This window comes from Pelodiscus sinensis, chromosome 2 (genome assembly GCF_052426305.1).
Source record: "Pelodiscus sinensis isolate ZL-2025 chromosome 2, ASM5242630v1, whole genome shotgun sequence".
Lineage (NCBI taxonomy): Eukaryota > Metazoa > Chordata > Testudines > Trionychidae > Pelodiscus > Pelodiscus sinensis.
Window position 1 is genome coordinate 181,155,934 of NC_143053.1, and position 19,670 is coordinate 181,175,603.

Sequence of the window (19,670 nt, forward strand, 5' to 3'; positions counted from 1 at the left end):
CTAAGGTGCCACAGGACTCCTTGTTGTGTTTACTCTTTTCCAGTGATGCAAAACAGCCTTAAATCTATTGTAACCAGGGGATCTCCTTGGGGTACAGCAGCTCTTATGCCACAACTCATCCTTCATCACTCCCTTCCTCCTTCCCTCTCATTGCTCTCAACTGTAGATGTATGGCCTAAGCATCCTGGCACTTACACTGTCCCCAGGAGCAGCCTCAGAAGCCAAAACAAAAGAGCCCTAACTGGTGGCCCCCAGGATTAGGGGTGACACAAAGGCAGCGTATAGCCACATTTTGCAGTCCCTTCTCCCCAAGCGAAACTGGTGCCAATAGCTGATCTCAAGCAGTCTGGCCTTTTGTCTTTCATTACCATAGCAGCCACATGTCAGCTGAAGTTATTCTTACATTAGCCTGATGGTAGATTGTAGTATACACTTAGGGTCATATATTGAAATGCTATTTAGAAAATATTCTTCATTTCCAGTAGTCCTCCTTTTTCTTTATTAAAGCAACCCAACAATTTTTAAATGTAATTTCAATTACATTGACGTTTCTCTTGCAACATGTAATTTTCCCTTCACTGTGTAATAGTATGGAACTCTGTGGTACAATTTTCTTTCTGTTGCTTTTTGATGTGTTGGTGTCATTTGTTATAACTCAAGTCTCACTCTTGTTTTAAATCTGTCATTAAACTCAGCTGATGCTATCCCTGGAGTACGAAGATGGCAGTCACGCCTCTGGTCTCTAACTACCAAATTTATAGAAGCCAGGACTTCCAGCATTGTGGCCAATCCCCAGCTATTGAATGAAAAGGAGAAGGCTGAAGCCAAAAAGATCTGGAAGCAGAAGAACCTTGTGGTCTCTGAGGTTAAAAGGAACTTTTAACTATTTTGAAAATGACTGAATAGATTACTGGTGGTGTTATACAGTATCATGCACCAACAGTGTGCCTGGCTTCTTGTGTTATCAGGTCAAACAGTTTGTCTTTAGATTATTCCATGATAAATAGCTTTAATAGTGAAACTTTCTCTGTTTAAACCTGGGGAGTCCCTAATTACCAGCGACTTCATTTACCTAAAACCAAATGGGGCGTGATTCGAGGTCTGGATAAGCAAGGCTTTTCACAAATGAATTTATCACAAGAATATCACCACCACTGATTGCACATGGTCTGCATATATATCTGTGGGTGATATTGCTTTGAGAGGGAGGAATACGTACGGACATTGCAATTGGTTAATGTTCTTGTTTTATAAATTAAGAGCCCAGTATATGGAAATTGTAACTAACTAATAAAAGTGAACATGTTTTGTATAACTAGGTAACAAGTTACTTCACAACAGATTACTTGTTTAATGCTGCAATCTCTCAACTGATGGGCCTCACTAACATACTCTCAGTAAGTATCACATCTAAAAGAGCTTATGCAGTAAACATTTTTTTTCAATCTCTGTGCATACAGCTGTACATCCAAAATAGGAGCATCTTAGGCCTTTGAACATTATATTATATAAATATATACTATCATTAAACTATTGCTTTTATGGCCCCAAAAACTTGCATTACATCAATTCAAATGCACTGCACACTTGTAGCAAGTGTACTATATATTGCCATTAATAGCTTAAAAAGGAATCTGACTAACATTAAAACATTTTTAACTAAGAAGATTATTTAATTTTAAAGTCTTCTACAGATTGCACCTCCCTAAACCAGGACTCTCTCGTCCGGGAACATCCATGGTCCAGCAGGACCATGCATGTTGCTGAACAAGAGAGCCTAGGGCAGGAGGACCAGCAGCTGAGAACCCCACAAAAGGTGAGGCTCTCAACTGGTACCAGGGCCAGGGCCTCAGCTTCCTGACAGTGGTAGGGGGCTGTGGTAGCGAGGCAGGGGCAGTCCAGCAACTCAGCTGGGGCCAGAGCAGCCTGTGCGTGCCGACCCGGCAGTGGGGTTGTGCCATGGCAGCTCGAGTGGGGCTGCATGGCGGCCCGGCAGTGGGGACAGAGCCGTGGCAGTCTGGCTGACAGTAAGACCGGGCCGGGGCAGCCCAGCAGGGGAAACCCATCTGGGGCTGTGACAGCTGAGCCAGGGCCGTGTCAACCCTGCTGGAGTCACGGCAGGTTGGTGGCCTGATCAGGGCTATGTGCTGGCCAGCAGCAGGGCTGTTGCTGCGGCAGCCGGGCGTGCTGGCAGTGGAGCTGGAGCAGCACTTATGATGTCAGGGCTGAGACAACCATGTCACCCGGTGAGGAGTGGGGCCAAACGAGCTGGTGGCAGGGAGGGGGTGGCAGGCTATGGGGTTGGTGGCAGGGAACCTTCCATGGTTCGATAAATTCCCTCATCCGAAACCTGTACTCCATATGTGGAGCTTTTCAGAGATACATATACACAACATAGATTTGATCTAAATCACCTGAGTTGTTGTTGTTTTTTTTATCTATGACCAGTAATTTCAAAGTATCTTTTGAATTCATCATTCAGTTTTGTTTTAAATTAAAATTCATCTTTTTAAAGAAATGAGTTACAGTAATAATTCCAATAAATAAAAAAAGAAATTGTTACTACTGATGAGGAAAATCACAAATTCCTTGCATTCCACTGAGATCTCTTTCAACAGTAGAGAGAGTTGGTATTAAGAGAGCCTGGAAATTATCTTACTTTAAAAAATAACTTTAATTTGGCACTTCTAATTTTACTAATTAGAAAATTAGCTAATCTAATTGCAGATCAGACAAGCAGTGATAGGTCAAATATAATAACTCTTGCCTTTACTTGGTTGAGGAAATAATTGTGTTTAATTTTGCAGTGATCTTAATTCCATTTTGAATTAAACACTCATATTTTTCATCTTTGATTGCAGTTAATTATTATTATAATTAACTTGTGATTTTAAGCCAGTTACTGGTTAAACCACAACACTTAACACAGGTCTCCGTAAGACGTATGCAAATGCTGTATTGAAATAGCAAAAATCCTAGAGACTACATAGTCCATGGGATATTTTTTCTCCAGATCCGAGATTCATATCATTTCAGACGAACATCCAAATACTTTAATACTACTATGAATTCTCTGGTCAAGAAATAAGGGTGGGTATCTTTCAAACACAAGTTTCCTTGTATCATTTTGATACTTCCTCTTTCAGGCTTAGCTGAAACCAGGAAGTGTGCAGATGTGTGAAAATTAAAATCAGAGGGGAAAAAAGAGGTACTAAAATGTATTCAAACCTCAGACAAGGATGAAGAAATGAACATGCATAGAATCTGAACTGTCCTCATCATTGGAGGTAGTTCCCCTAGCTCAGAGTGTAAGAAATCTGACTGGGCAGAGTAGGGGAAAGCTTGTGCAGCTTCTGCTTATGTTCTGCCTTTTCTAGAAAAACGGGAATTTGGTCAATCTGGCACCTTTCACGGGAACTTGTAAAAGAAACATTCATTACCAAAACTACAAAGATTTAAACCACAAAAGATTTTTCTGGTTTTCACTCTGACATCTTTTTACAACTTTTTAGCTCTATATCAGCTTTATCTAAATGAGGCCAGGATTGTATACCGATGAGCCCTATCTCAACAAAACATATGCCATCATTACATGTCTACACGGGCCTAATAGTCTGACAGTTTTTTAAAACTCAACTGTGAACTTGTTGGACACTGCATTTCTGGAGCTAGGTGGGAACACACATTCCAGTGCCCAGAATGCTCTTCAAGGCCCCAGTCCTAAAAGGCTTCCATATGGGCAGACCCCTCCCTATACTCACACGGTCTGATCACACTGATCCCTTTTCAGGATCCAAGTTTGTAGCCATTTCATTAGTGTGCTGGTGCCTTAGCTCCAGGTTAGAGTCCTCTGTGTGTGTGCAGCTCTTTCCAATGGTGTGTTTTGTAATCAAAAGTTTGGAATGGTTTCATTTTCATTCTCTATCTTTTGTTAAGCTTATCATTTATTGTAAAATTGGAATTTTTCTAGACTGAGACATTGATTTATGTTATTATTTCATTCTCTGCACTACAAGCTGCCTTTTTATAGGAATATTTATACTTACAATTTCTTTTTCTCCACCTTTTCCATAGCAAGCCTCTCAGCCTCTAATTCTCCACAGTCCAGAATTTGAAGATGCTTTGGCTACTCTTTGTATTATGGTTGCACCTATGGCCCCGCACATTGCCTCAGAGCTATGGAAAGGTACTTACGTAAAATACTTTTTACTCTGATTGCCAAAAAAAAAAATAGTTGGGGAAATAATATCCAGGCAAGTTGCATAATTAAAACTCTGTAGTAAGTTTGCAAGAAGCATCTTACATATGATGCACTTCACAGACACTTAATAGCCTACAGACCAAGATCTGTCCTCCTCACAGTTACACACAACTTTCCCATCCCAGGGAGTTGGATTCAGTAATGTCCCCAGGCCTCTCATTCCCACTCATCCATATAATTCCCACACTAACCTGAGGCTTACAAATTGATCACTCTCCATTTTTCTGCTTGCATGATTTATTTCTATGGTCACATTGTACTTTTTCTGTGGAAGTGGTGTGATGGGTAAGGAGAAGGTTACATTTCTTTAAGTGAGAAGGGAGAAGAACCTTCCAAACCACTAGGGCTTGTGCAGGCATTCATGGAGGGAAAGACTGACAGCTGGGCCTAAGGAGGGAAACAGTCCTTCTAAAAGAAGGATTTGTCCAGAGAAGTGGCCCCTGTTCCAGGTATTGAGTTTGAGCTAAGAGGACTACAGGGCTATGTGCCAAGCAACATGAAAGATTGTGGATTCACAGTACTATTGTTGTAACATTCCCTAGCAGCTAGGAACATGTTGTTGTGAGTTAACTTCTCTAGGGAGATAAAACCTTGCCTACGACTTATATCAACTGTGAACCTTAATATCTAACCCCTAAGTTGGCCTGGAAGGGTAACCATCAGTAGTGTGAGGGATGTACATACCAGAATTCAGAGGTTGGCAATCATATTAATGATATGTTGATAAAAGTGCCAAGAGATAGATGAGAAAATGGGAATGCATTCCCTGTTAAAATTAGCTATGATGGACTCTGTGACCTTAGCGTAGCATTTTATAGAACATTCAAGAGCAAAGTTTTGTCTGAAGAAGATAATCATCCTACATCTTCATGCTGTAGCTGATTGACTCAGAGTTAACAAGCACAAAAACCGTTTCCTTGCCTTGTAAAAAAAAAAATTAATTTTAATTTAATTTTGTAATAGATTACATTCAACACAGTACTGTGCTGCATTTGCTTTTTTGTGGGGGAGAGATTCTGTGTTGCTGTCTGTTGGCTATCTTCTGGTTCGTAATGAGGTGAATGGTTGACTGTTCAGTTCATAACTCTGGTGTTCATAACTTGGAGGTACTACTGTAAACTGATTATTTTTCAATCACGTGTGGCATTGAATACTGCCAGAGAAAAAGATTATTTAAGAAAAAAATGAATTTTAGTTGATGGTTTACAGGCAATAGATATTGGAACATTTGTTATGTGGAAGTATTGTATTGCCTTTATAAATCTATAAAATTCCTTTTTCTATTGGTTTACAAAGGCTTTACTATAATTTTCACAATCTGATCTTCCAGTTGTTTAGGGGTTATATTATATCTGCATAATGGAGCCAGGAACCCTAACTATGGCCTCTGGGCAGTATTGAAATACAAATAATATTATTGAAGAAAGAATTATTAAATATGTTTGGTAAAATAATGAAGACTACCAACATGTCTTGTCTTGTATCTCTCTCTGGTCAAACATAGGACCTGACCCTGCAAAATATGAAATGCCTTTAGTTCTCATTTAAAGTCATTGGGAGTTGTAGATGTTCAGCATTTTTCAGGATCTGGCTTACATATGAGACTAGAAGATTTACCCAGCATTGCTTGGGTCCTTAACTCAATTAACTTTGGGGTTTTGTTTTTTTTTGGAAAATAAATTAAAAACACATGCTTCATTTAAATTGTTACTCTGGGGTAGGGTTCAATATGCAGGCTGCCCCGGGGAAAGAGGACTACCCCAGCCCCCTCTCACCACAGCAGGTTAAGGCCAGGTGAGAAGAGCCTCTAAATGACTGCTGCAGCTCCAGGATCAGCTGGGGACTCCCCCGCTGGCCTCGGGCTTCATGCGGTGCTGCCGCTTTGAAATGCTGTGTGCAGCTTGGGGACACATCAGCTGGCCCCAGGCTGCACGTGGCATTTTAAAGTGGCAGTGCTGCATGTAATCCAGGTCTGGCTCTGGGCTCCATGTGGCGCTGCACCTTTGTATTACTCCTACATATCCCCCACCCTTTGCTGCCTCTTTCTCATAGAGGGATTTGCTTATTGGATAGTTGACTAGACCTTTGCATCCCTAGTGCATGTTCATTAGCTGGGGCAGGTCCACGTTTGTCTTCCCCCTGCACTTCCCAGGCAGAGTGAGGAATGCTGCGTACTTTCCTCTCACTCTCTGATGAAGGGGAACAGCCAGGAATGTACAAATGAGGGAGGGTATGTCTACTCCGAACTAGCCTAATCCGAACTAGCTACTCCGTGCCACGTGTAGCCGCGCGGCATGGGGTTCGAACTAGCCAGGATTTAAAAATGGCAGCGCCCAGCTTATGCAAATGAAGCCCGGGAAATTCAAATCCCAGGCTTCATTTGCAAGTGCAATATGCCTACATTACCCCGCTAGTTCGAACTAGCGGGGTAGTGTAGACATACCCGGAGGGAAGTGAGCTTCAGCCCCTTCTCCCGCCCTCCCTAAAAGGCACCTAGTGGGTGGAAGGCTTGGTGCTGGGATAGTCCCAGATGGAAAAGAGGGGGGGGGCCTGCCCCCAGCTAGCTCTTTTCACCTGCCGCCTGATGATTCTGTCTCTTTTCTGTATGGTTTTATAAGAAGCAATCCCATTCCAGCCACATTCCATCTTCCTGGCCCAAGAAAACCCTTACTTTGCTTTAAGTTATGATGAGAGGAAACTGTATATTGAATTTGATGGTCCTAGCTCTAACTGTTTAGGTCAAAGGATTTCTTGGAAAAAATAAACAGACAGACAGACACAAATAGACAAACTTTCTAAAATAGTGGTTTTCAAACTTTTTTTCTCGTGACCCAGTTGAAGAAAATTGTTCATGGCCACAACCCAACATAATTATATCTTCTGACTAGAATTCAAGCTATGAGGTGGGGCCAGGAATGAGGGAGAAGGCTCAGGGCAGGGGATTGGAGCGCAGGCTTACTTCCAGTGGCTCCAGGTCAGCAGTGCTCCAGGGGTGCTAAGGCAGGTTTCCTGCTTGTCCATGCTGTTCCCCAGAAGCAGGTCTAGCTCCGAGGCAGAGATATGTAAGCAGTTCTGCACACTGTTCTCACTAGCATCCATTACCTCCCTTCGTCCAGCTCTTGTCGGCCAGGAAGCAGCCAACAGGAGTGGGGAGTGGTGCTCTAGGCATGCACAGCACTTGGATACACGAAGCCCCCACCTAGGAGCTGTACCTGTTGCTGGCCACTTCAGGGTGCAGCACAGTCACACTACAGCAAGCTGACCCAGTGCCTGACTTTCCAGGATCCACTACTGGGTCACGACCCAGACTTTGAAAACCACTGCTCTAAAATATATAGTAGATATAAATTGTGTTCCTTGGAGAGGATCCAACATTTGTTATTGCTCAATCCAAGACATCTGTGAAAAGTATCCATCTAGAGTAGAGCCAAGTTATTCAACAACAGGGAAGAGGGTTAATGTTCTCAAACATACAAGTCTGCATTCCTGGCCTTCTGAACCTTGGTGATCGGCAATTTAGGCATATTTATTCTTATCTTATTGTATAGGGAAGTAGGGGAGTTAAATTCTTGGATTATTTCAAGAACTATAGTTTTAAGATTTTAAAGACAGTCACACTGTGTCACTTGTATATGAGCATAATTTGTAAAGTTATAACTAATTCATGTTGACTGTATCTTTTACCTGATATTTATCTTTTACAGTTGTAATCATACCTACTGGACAAGAAGTGTTTAATAAGATTTTGAACTTGACACCTAAACATTATTTTCACTAATTTTTTAGAAAGATAAAAAATATTAAGATTTTTAAATCCTCCATTTTAAATCGTCCATTGTGTGCTTCAACTCTTCATCTGTAAAATAGGGATAATTCTGTCTGTGCTTTGGCTTTATCTATAAAATAGGAATGGCAGTGTTTTGTTTCTCCACTCTTTCTGTCTCCTGTGTGTTGCTTGTATTCCCTTCAAGACATGGTCTCTGTCTCCTACTTTGTGTTTATATAGTACCTAGCATAGTTGAGTCCCATTTTAGCTGGAGGCACTATAATACAACAAATAATAATAAAGCTATATACAGTAAAACTCCAGTAGTCCAGCATCCAATTGTACGGCACTACTGATAGTCCGGCATCAAAATGGCAAGAGCCCAGTGAGTGAGCTTAGGCAACAAATGAGTGAGAAGGCAGCAGCAGCTGAACTGAGTGAAAAGGGTAAAAAAGGGTAAAAAAAACCCTAAAACATTACAGTATATTGTATACAGTATGTACAATAAAAAGAGTTAAAACACTTTATATATGGTGTGTGTGTATATATATATATATATATATATATATATATATATATATATATATATATAAAAACCATTTTATAGTACCTCCTGATAATCCGTCATATCCAATAATCCGGCACCACCTAGGTCCCAAAGGTTCCAGGTTATTGGAAGTCTACTGTATTTGTTATCAAACTCTTAATTTTGGCCCTAAAAATATCTGCTTCTATCCCTTAAACTTACTTCTGTTTCAGAAATGAATTTAAGAAGAATGTTCTTTCTAAAGATAGTCGGGCTAGTCTTAATAATTAAATAGATATTTTTCCTGTTGGTTAAGAACAACGTTGAACAGGAAAACCGATTCTTCTGTTTACCATGCATCATGTTACACTCCTCCTTTACTTGAACTACCTTTGAGAAGAAAGGATTTTGCTATATTAATAATATTTTGTAGCTAGGGAGTATTTACCGGGTAATTAAATATACCTTACATTTAATGCATTACAACCTTTAAAAAAGAGCACAATTTGAGTGTTTTGCGTAGTATTTTACTGTGTACATAAGCCACTTTCCAGACTGTTACATTCTAATGGTATAATCTTATTAATCTTTTCGACTGCTTCTCATAACTCACTGTGGTAAGCATGGCAGAATGCTTTTTATATATAATTTCAACAGATATTGATTATTTTAAAGTTTTTACAGTTACAGGAAGTTATGGGTCAGACATCATTTATTTAAACATTGAGATTTAAAATATTAAAGCCTTATAAATATATAACTTTATTGTTAGTATCAAACATCAAAATATACAAAGTAAATATCCTTAAATCAATAATCTTCCAATAATTTCTCTAGTATCATTTTCCTTTCTTTGCCTATCTGTGCATTTCTGTGGATATTGAGGCAAATTATTTCTTGTCTGGGTATACATTGAAATTGAGGTGTTCCAACATTTGCCAATAAAAATCTAATCCTTTGAAGCAAGAATGAAGTGTGTAAGAAGAAATCGCAACAGAAAAATTGTGCTTTAAACTATCGTCATTATTTAATTTCAGTTGCACCAAGACTCTTCAATCGGGGCCCCCCTTGTGCTCAACACTATATACACACATCACAAAAAGACAGACCCTCCCCAAGAGAACTTACAATCTACATACATGACAAAAGACGGTAAGAAAAAACAACAGACAGGGAGAACACAAGCTAACATGGAAACAGGTGTAGTTAGTGTGATGAGATTGGTCACAGCACACCAACATCCTAGCTATTGTCAAGTGTTTTGTAGACATCACAACAGAGGTGATTTCTTATGATCCAATAACAAACCACTCACAATCAGGACTCTTGGCTTGATGTCACAGGATCCCTCTGGTGTAATATTTAGCCTTGTATGAGGGTAAGTCAAAAAGTATCCGCAATATATTTATTAAAATTAACACAACAGCAATACAGAACTCTTAAGTGTATCATTTTTCAACATAGTTCCCCTGCTTTTCAACACACTTAGTCCAGCGTCGCACAAGCTTTTGTATGCCTTCAGAAAAAAATGTTTTCAGCCAGGGCGGCAAGTCATGTATGCACCGCCTCCTTCAAATCATGATTGCTGGCAAAACAACGGCCTCTTAAAGCATCTTTGAGGGGTCTCTCTGATGTTTGCTCTCTGGCTCATAATGGTGGATCCACGTGTCATCACCAGTGACAATGCGACTCAAAAAAGCTTCACCTTCCTCATGATACCAGTTCAAAAGGTGGTTACAGATGTCTAAACAGTTACGTATGTGCTGTTCCTTAAGTTGTTTGGGATCCCACCTTGCAAAACTTTACTGAAGCGAAGTTTGTGGTGGATTTCACAGGCAGACCCGTGACTAATTTGCAGTTGGTTTGCCACTTTGACAGTCACCCGCCTGTTTTCGAGCATCAGCGTGCAGACTTGTTCAATGTTCCTTTCAGTAGTCGATGTGGATGGGCGCCCTGATCGTTCTTCATCAGTGATACTTGTTCAGCCATTTTTGAACATGTCAATCCATTTGTACACGCTTTGCTGCGGCAAAACACTGTCACCGTACTGTGCTGATAGTCTTCGATGAATTTCCGCACCTCTTATACCTTCAGCCCACAAAAATCAAATCACTGCACACTGCTCTTCTTTGGTGCATGTGGTAAGCAGAGCGGCCATGTTGACCCCACTAGTGGTGAAAGACATCTGAACAGTCAAGGCCAAATATGTCACTACAATATAGGGAGGTTCCGTGCTTATGGTTGCACACTAATTCAGCAGTTGGGCCAATTGCAAAAACAAAAATGAACACTTTGCGGATACTTTTTGACTTACCCTTGTAATATAACCCTTTTAAAATAGATTATAATGCACAAGAAAGGAACATTTTTGTAAACTAGAATGAAAACTCAATAATTTCTGCACATCGGTGATTGAAAGTTACTTTATTTGTTTGGTGCCATATGAAAATGTGACCATTTTGTTTATATATTTCAAGCAGAACTTTAGCTAAGCAAAGAAACATACATTTTTCCAGTTTGAATAAAGGGAAAGACTATTTGAATGCAGTCTGATACATTTATTAACTTTCATCAGTGGCAGAATAACAACTGAGTAGTTACGGTGCTTTGATATTTTTGTATCTTACTTTTTTGGGAAGTAGCCCTTTCTCCAGCTTAGGGCAGGGACTATTACTAGTGTCTCTGATGTGTCATCTTAACTCTGTTACACAGTACATGCTGTGCCATGCCAAAAAAAAAAATTAATATAGCCCCTCAATGTGGGAAGAGTTCATCAGGCTGACATACATTTTGGCAGTCTGTGAACACTAACAGGATGAGGAAATCTATTTCCTTCCTGAAACCTTGTATCTGAGGAATATACATGCACCACTGCTAAATTTGAGATTCTTTTTGTGTAGTTGTGTTTGCCCAGTATTTAATCATGCAGGCAATGGTTGTGTAGTTGCTTGTTTTGAGAAGTTTCATTTGTGCTAGACCTGAAAAGATGAAAGCACCATGTGAAAGATACTGGTTAAACAAGCATGGTCACTTCATCCATTTTTTATGATTTATTGACATTGATAATGAGTACTGGTATTTATGATGTCATAATTATCTTGGCAACAAATTAACAGTCATTACAATAGTCTCATTCTTGAAATCCTGATTCAGTTTTAACTCAGTCCTTGTTTAGGGAAAACCACCACTGGCTGCTGTCAGAGTTTTATCTGAAGAATAAGGGCTAAGTAAAAATTACACTAAAATTACTTAAAGGAAAGGTAATTTTGCTTTGTACTTGCACAAACCACATACTTAACAATTTTGATATTTTTGGTCTTCCTCATCTGAACTCTGCTCTTTGTAGAGCTTTCTTGACAGATTGTGATGCTCTGTACATGTCCTTGAAGAGTCTCCGAGAAGTACCAGGCACAATACTCAGAGAGAGAGAGTGGTGAGGAGTTGTAGAGCTAGAGAAGAGGGTTTCTGAGTCATTTATCCTGTGCAGGAAAGAATGACTCAGGATGGCCTAGGACAATGTACCTCACAAGCCAGGTCAATAATAGTAATTGTGCAAAGCTAGTTTAGGTGCAGTGTGAAATGTTTTTAATTTAGCAATACACTTGTTTTTTCATGGCTCACAAAACCTGAAGGCCTTTGAGTACATTATCTATGTCCTCTCAAAAATCTAAAAGCAGAAACTCCACTATGCAACATGGCCCAATATCAAAATAATCCTGATCCAGTATACAATCCCATACCACCAGTTTCTTGTCAAGCCAAAAATAATAAATCTGCATGAACTTGAGAAAGAAAAGCTATGGTCAGCCATGGTCAGAAAGATAGACTTGGAATAAGCTAAATGGGAGAGCATACCAAAACTCTGGCTCTAGAGGCCTACACCTCTGTTGGGTGTTCATGGATTCCTGCTGTGCGACATACATGGGAGTCCCCCCATGGGACTATATTCAGCTAAGGTTAGCTTTAGATATCCACTTGTGTAGTACTACGGGTTGGACCTCTTTGGTCCAGCACCCTGGGGACCTAACCGGTCCAGATGAGGGATTTTTGCCAGACCAGAGAGGGTCATTTCTGCCCCCACTCTCTGCCCCCACTCTCCCGGCCCTAGTGGCAACTCGCTGTCCTGCAAGGGTCCCAGCCCTCCACCAGGAACCTGGTCCTGGAGCATTTGTGGTCCTGCCGGACCATGGATGTTGTCCCAGTTTAGAGAGGTTCAACTTATATTGCACAGTTTTCTTCCTAGCTGTTTGGAAACTATGATAGTCACTTAATATCTCAGCTGTTGCATATACCGTGTGGTCTACAGCTATGCCAAATGTGTATCCTGATATTCCCCTGGTTTGATTTTATGTAATGGGAAAATCATGTGATGACAGTACACTGGAATTAATTGTAGAGATGAATAGCATACTGATAAAACATGAAAATCTGCTAAATATTGTTAATGGCTGTACAGAGCTTCTTGAGAACACTTCATTTGTCCGTGTAATGATATTGTACTCAATTCAGGCTCCCATTATTTTGTCTCTGCCAAACCCAGAGATTGCTAATATAACTCTTGAATAACAAATACTTGCATCACATTTGTTTATGATCACCCTGCGCTGATCCTTCTAATATTTCCATTTCTGCCTAAAACCCCCTTGCCTTAAACTCTGGCCACACCCCTCCACTGGCTTTTTCTCACCACCCATGTTACATTCAATCATTCCTCTTCCATCTCTCCATAGCTCTACCATTTGCTTCTCTGTCTCTGCATACTTCTTTTGACTCCTCTCCCTCCCTCATCCCACGCTACATGCCTCTTTGACCTTATGTACACTAGAAACATTTGTACTCATTTGCCAGCACCAGTGCAGCTTTAGTGCTGCTGAAAAGTATGGTTACAGGTTTTTTTGGTTTAATTGCATCCATTGTTTTCATGTGGCCCTGTAAGATTGCAACAACTATGCAAATGTGATTTGTGAGCTGCCATGCTTCCCCTTTCCCTCCTCAAATACATTTTATGTAACCAATAATATGTAATTTCTCTACCAAAAAAACAATATTTTATGGGAAGTATTATTCTTGTGATATTCACATGACTTTCACACTACTAATCAAAGCATTTGCCTGATTTTGCTGCTGTAAATCATGTCTTCCCTTCACCATAATCCACTCTTTCATACTCACCAGTGTTTGTTTCCACCTTTTACAGTGTTGCATTTTAACTTGAATCATAGGCCCATAAGCAAGACCAAAGTAATAGTTTCAAAAGATAATTCTGGTAATAGGGTCAAATCATTTTCATATAGTACAGCAGAATGCGTTATTTCAAAAGGAGGCTGTTGATTTGTTCTGAAATTATGTAATAAATGGTGATAGCATTGCCTGTGTTCTGGAGATTACAGAATGTGAATTAAGACAGGAAACCAACTAGGCAGGCATGTGAAACCTTCATTTTGGTTTCCTGTCTAATGCATTTTCTGAAACCAGCCCTGTTGATATTTTTTTCAAATTTTTTTAAATATAGGTGGGCTTAATCTTTGTAACTGGTGACATGTCTTGTAGCAAAAGAATCATTAAAAAAGACTAACACGGCTACCCCTCTGATAATTAAAAAAGAGTGACACTTTTCACTTCATTAATATTCTGGATTGACTGAAGAATATTTTCTTTTTGCTTTTTTATGAGATGATGAGTGACCCAGTTTCTGCCCCTTTGGTGTTGTCTCTCACCTTTAGAAGATACTTTTGCAATAGTGTGAAGAATCCATTTAAACAGGAAAATAAGGAGTGGCCTGTGTGCATGCTTTTCCTCACGGCATGTGATCATTTGGAAAGAAGTGAGCTCATCTCTGCATGCAAAAGCCAAAAGGAGATGAATCTGTAGCAGCTTTTTTTTTTTTTTTTAAGTCAATGGGAAAATGAATCTTCACTTTGAAGATTTCTGCTCTTTGATTTCTTCAGTTTTGCTTTCTTGGTTTCAGTACTCCTGTCACAGAAAAAGCCATACCCCCAATAAAGCATTTTGTCAGATATTTACTTAACAAGATTGGAGCCTCTATTGTCACACTTAGGAAATGCTTGCATAGCTTGTGATCAGAAATAACTCCCACCAATCCACCCCCTTTCTGAGTCATTAAGGAAATAGCTAGCGTATCCATGTCACTTAGAGAAATGGCTTGACTGCAACTTCTTCTGACTTTAATTTTAAGAGAGTTAAACTGTACCTCTCCTTTCATTTGCTTTTATTTGGTACGTTTGCCTGACCTCTAACTATTATGATAAATATATTTGTTATTCCTGGAATACCATGGATTCTCTTTTTGTCTCTATGAAATGCTTTTTTTTCTTCCTTTTTTTAAAATTGCTTCATAAGCTGATTCTGAGCAAATCTCTTGGGGCTATACTTCTTAGACCATTGTTTTTCCTTATTCTATTGTTTGAGTCACTGAAAACGCATATATGTGTTTGACTTTTTTTCCCTCTTGAGTTTGTAACTGTATGTTGACAAGATATGCACATTTTCAACTACACGTCTGGTCAGTTGCTGTGGATTTGCAATTCTGATTTGAATTTTAGTTTAAAAAAATATTTAGAATTGTGTTCTCATTGAAATACATAATGTATTTGTAAGTGGAAAATTACTTGATTTTATAAGAAACAAATAATTACAGTGACAATTGGCAGCATCAGTTTCATTTTCAGATATTTTTGTAGATGTTCAAGTTCATTTCATCACACAACAGGAGTAAATTAAGTATTTTTATTTCCATATTTAAGAATAAAGTCTGTCTGATAAGTAGTATTTATAGAAAGTTAACCTGTAGCAATAGACAAAATGAAAATGTAACACATTTCAGGCAGTGTGAAAGAGTGCAATAATGTTTATACTTAAATTCTATAGAGCCTTTTATTTGAGAGTGTCAGAACACTTTGCAGACATCTGTTACACAGCCTTGCAAATAGTCGAATACGACATCTTATAGAAATGGGGAAATGAGGGTTAGTGATTTAAATGTGAAAAGTATCATATTGAATACATTATGTGAGATTGAGATTAAACTGTGATTATGTAAGAAGAAGGTGCAGTCTTGAAGAGTGTAGAAAATTGACTGGCTGTAAGATTAAAGTCTGTTGTGTGTAACAATGTAGCATCAATTTGAATTAAAACAGAATAAGAGCTGGCCTTCTATATCTGTGCCTTATGGCAAAGTAGCAAAGGTTTTGGAAATCTAACCATAATCTGAAAAACATTCACATTTGAATCCCTAAATATTATATAAAACAGTCCCTTTCAAAGTTCTGAATACGGTATATCTTTCTGATTGTAATATGCAAAACTAAACCATATTATTTCCTCCCAGTGAATTAGCTTTCAACAAGGTTTAAATTAAATAATCTTTTGACATATTCATCTTTATGAAACTCAAAAGATTTATTGTTTTGGTTAAAGTATGATCAGCAGTTGATCAATTTTATGTTGTAGGTTTGGCACATGTGCAGAATAAACTTTGTATGCATTATAAATGGGATGACGATGTGCTGCATCAGTCTTGGCCTGAAGTGGACCCAGAATACCTTCAACAACCAGATATCATAGAGATGTCTGTTCTGGTAAGAGTTTACAAGCTGAGTTTCATTAGTGGTCAGTAAATACATTACTAGCTTACGTGCTGTTGTTTTTGTTCTTGAGCACCATAGTTGACGTCTTATGTTGCTGATTGACTCAAGAAAGAACGAAAGCTGGATAATTCAGAATTCTGCTCAGATGAAAAAGAGAAGTGGTGATAGGAGATAAACCAAGAATAAAAAATATGAAGTTAACTGTATGACTGTGGTACGTCTACACTGCACACTTATTTTGAAATAGCAACAGTAAAGTGTCTACACACATCTTATTTTTAAATTGAAATTGGCATTGTTCCTCATAAAATGAGGTTTACATATTTTGGAATAAGCCATCCATTATTTCAAGATTATTTTGAATAACAGAATGGCTATGTAGATACTCGCATTGTTATTTTGAAATAACGCTAGTTATCGCGAAAAAACGGTGCAGTGTAGATGCACCCTAAGAGATTTGGCTTATGCAAGAGCAAAGCTGAGTGCATCTGAATCAGAAACTATGAACATAGTACTAGCTATGGGACCCCTACATATTTTTAATCTATTAGTCCATTGATGTTGTATCTATACAAAAAGTATGTAATTACAGGCAAAACTGACCACACTGCCTATGGTTAAACTGAATACAAATATCTAAAAACCTCACTAGATATAATTTAGGATTGAGGTTGATTTCATTTATTATCTTCAGAAGTAACATACACATCTGACAGCTTTTATGGTTCTGAATCTTTTAGTTTTAAATTGCGAGGAGGAGCTCAGGAGGGATGTCCACTCTCCTCCCTTTATCTGTTTTATTGGCTGAAATAATCTGCAATGATGAAATGAGGAAAGGTATCCGAAGGGGCCTATTCTATAATTTTAAATAAATCTCTAGGTAGATGTTATTTTGCAGTACTGTATGATTTTGCCATGCTGAAAGAGAGCCAGGACGGAAGTTGTTTTGTAAAGCAGGCAAACAAAGGAAAGCATTACCTTTATGGGGGATGAGTTCCTAGCAGTTGCTCCTAGCTTTGTGGATAATCATCTTGTTAATAAATGGATGGCTATTTTTATAAAATTAGTTTAAGTTTAATCTCTTTTGGAGGTATCTCTTCTGTCCCAATTTTTATTGTAAAATTATGTTGTGGTTTAATATCTATAGTTTATCATTCAACGACAAAGCAAAACTCTGAAGCAGACCATCTAAAATGTCCATCTGCCAGAGTTAGGTCTGCTATCTCCTTGTTCAGCTTGTGCAGTTCTCAAACATTTAATATACCAGTGTTGTATATTCTGCTGATACTAGAAACCGTCAGTAAGGAGAACTTCATATTGCCATTCTTTCAAGTTACTGTAAGCCTATATTGTGAATCAGTCACTCTCCTTTGGGGGTTATTTTTTTTCTTTCTAGCCAAGAATCTCTGCCTCAAAGAAAGAGATAAAGGTTTGGTACCATTCTTTCCTACAAGTATAACAGAGTGGATTGAAGTGTAGCTATGAAGTCCTTAGGACTGAAGTTATTAAACTGGTCCATTCTTGATATCATGTCTCTGTTTTCCAGATCAATAACAAAGCTTTTGGCAAAGTTAGTATGCCTCGCCGAGTAGCCCAGAATGCTGAGGAAGTCCATGAACTTGTTCTTCAGAGTGAGCTGGGAATCAAACACCTCCAAGGACGTGCTATCAAAAAGACTTTTCTGTCTCCAAGAACTACCCTCATCAACTTCCTACTGCAAGAATAATGGTAAAATGTGTTGTCTAAAGCTGCTAGCCCAGGAGTGGCTGATGGAATGCACCAACATGAAGCTCATTGAAAATACCAATCATGTTTATATAAATCTATGATTCTATGAAATCTATTTCACAATGGAGAAACCAGAAAAATCTTTACTGGACAAAACTGTATTGTTGCTGTTCTTGTCAAGTCAGTCTTCATTTAAACATAGAAAAAAACCAAGGTATTGGGGTTTCCTGTTTGATCGGTGATGGAAGCTATTTCACCATATTGTCAGGCTAAGCCAGGATGCTACAGGAAGCAGCAGTATAAGGAAAAGGAGGCAAAAGAACAAAAGAAGGGTGATTTGGGAGAAATATCTGAACCTGCAGTTAAGAGGGCATTAGAAATGGGCACAACCTACAATGTCATCAGTATTCAAGTGTCTTACAGTTCATGGGTATCTGGGCCAATCTCTAAACTGCATCTTACTAGGAAATTGATTTGGCTTCTGTCCATATAAGTAAATGTGATTGAAGAGCCAAACTACTGTAGTGAGTACTTGCTACCCAACTTGTTCAGTAAGCCATAATTGAATCATGAGCTGTTGCCTCTGCTTCCTAGATAGGGATCACATTTGGGTTTACTAATATGAAATACCATTTTTCCTGATTAATATTTTTGGAGCCATGTAGTGTTCTTAGGAATCAATTAGCACTATATTGTGGCTAGGGTAATGTAGCCACTAGGATGGATGCTCCCTTACACAGCCTTGCTAGTGCACTTTGGGCATGTTTGACAGCCAAATTAAGACTATAACAAAATACTTTTTGTATATTCTGGTTTAATAGTGTCCTTTATGCTGTATTGTTTCCATCAGGTCACATTTGTCTTTTTCAACTTTCACAAACTATGGAAAGATTCTTCTGAACAGACTAGAATAGAATTTGTTTTTTACACATAGCATGTCTCAGAGCGCTACAGAGGCACTGTAAAAAAGGATGACTTAGATACAATAATGGAGAGCAGGTGAAGGCAAACATAGCATTCTTTTTTGGTTCATCATGAGCTCTCATATTAGAACCCAATTGGCAACTCTTGTTTTTCTGTGGTTTTCATTATGTGCAAATAAAGTTATGTTCCTAAAGTCAATGAGATTGTTTCATAAAACACAGAGTGATTCTCATGAACTGGTTGAGCCATTTTTTTATATAGTACATCACTTGTTATATGCACAAGGAGATGTTAATGAAGGAAGAGGAGGAATTTGCAGTCCTTTGGAAGGGTTTTCTTAAAAAAGAAAATTATAGGCTTTACTGTACGATGACCTTTGTTCTTTACAGGCAGTGAATCAAGTAGCCATATAAAACAGCCACACAGGAGGCATCTTTGCAGCTAGAAAACCAGCCAAAAAAATAAATCAGCTAGCCAAATAAAAAGGTCTGTCAACCCGGGAGCCATTTCAACCAGTCTGTCTCCTAAACTGAAAAGAAACCAGAAAAGTCATGCTGCTCCGTAGTCATAAACAAGTTCATTGCCTAGTCAGTCACCCAAGCAGCTAGAAGCCAGAGATAGATTCAGTTAGAGCCCCACTGCTTCCAGCCTTAAAAGACAGACCAGCCTTAGCAAACAGAATGTGGGGCTGAGTTTTCAATTCCAGAAATTAACTCTCCTGGTTCCCAGCCACTTGGTCTGGCTGTTGGACCAGAGTGACCAACAGTCCTCTGCAACACAGAAACACCAATTAAATATGGCACAGCTGGCATATTTACAATGTATGTAATTCTTTAAAAACCCTGGCCATAAAGAAAT

The 19,670-nt window shown here is 38.9% G+C and overlaps 1 protein-coding gene across 1 annotated transcript in view; it reads left to right on the top strand.

Moving 5' to 3' along the window:
• LARS2 (leucyl-tRNA synthetase 2, mitochondrial) overlaps positions 1-19,010 on the top strand; it is a 118,850-nt gene extending 99,840 nt beyond the window's left edge. Inside the window, exons 17-21 of the mRNA XM_075921874.2 lie at positions 696-865; positions 1,320-1,397; positions 4,075-4,186; positions 16,024-16,151; positions 17,707-19,010. Coding sequence (XP_075777989.2) covers positions 696-865; positions 1,320-1,397; positions 4,075-4,186; positions 16,024-16,151; positions 17,707-17,886 — 668 coding nt within the window. The 3' untranslated portion in view covers positions 17,887-19,010. The remainder of the gene's footprint in view (positions 1-695; positions 866-1,319; positions 1,398-4,074; positions 4,187-16,023; positions 16,152-17,706) is intronic.
• The last annotated feature ends 660 nt before the right edge of the window (positions 19,011-19,670 follow it).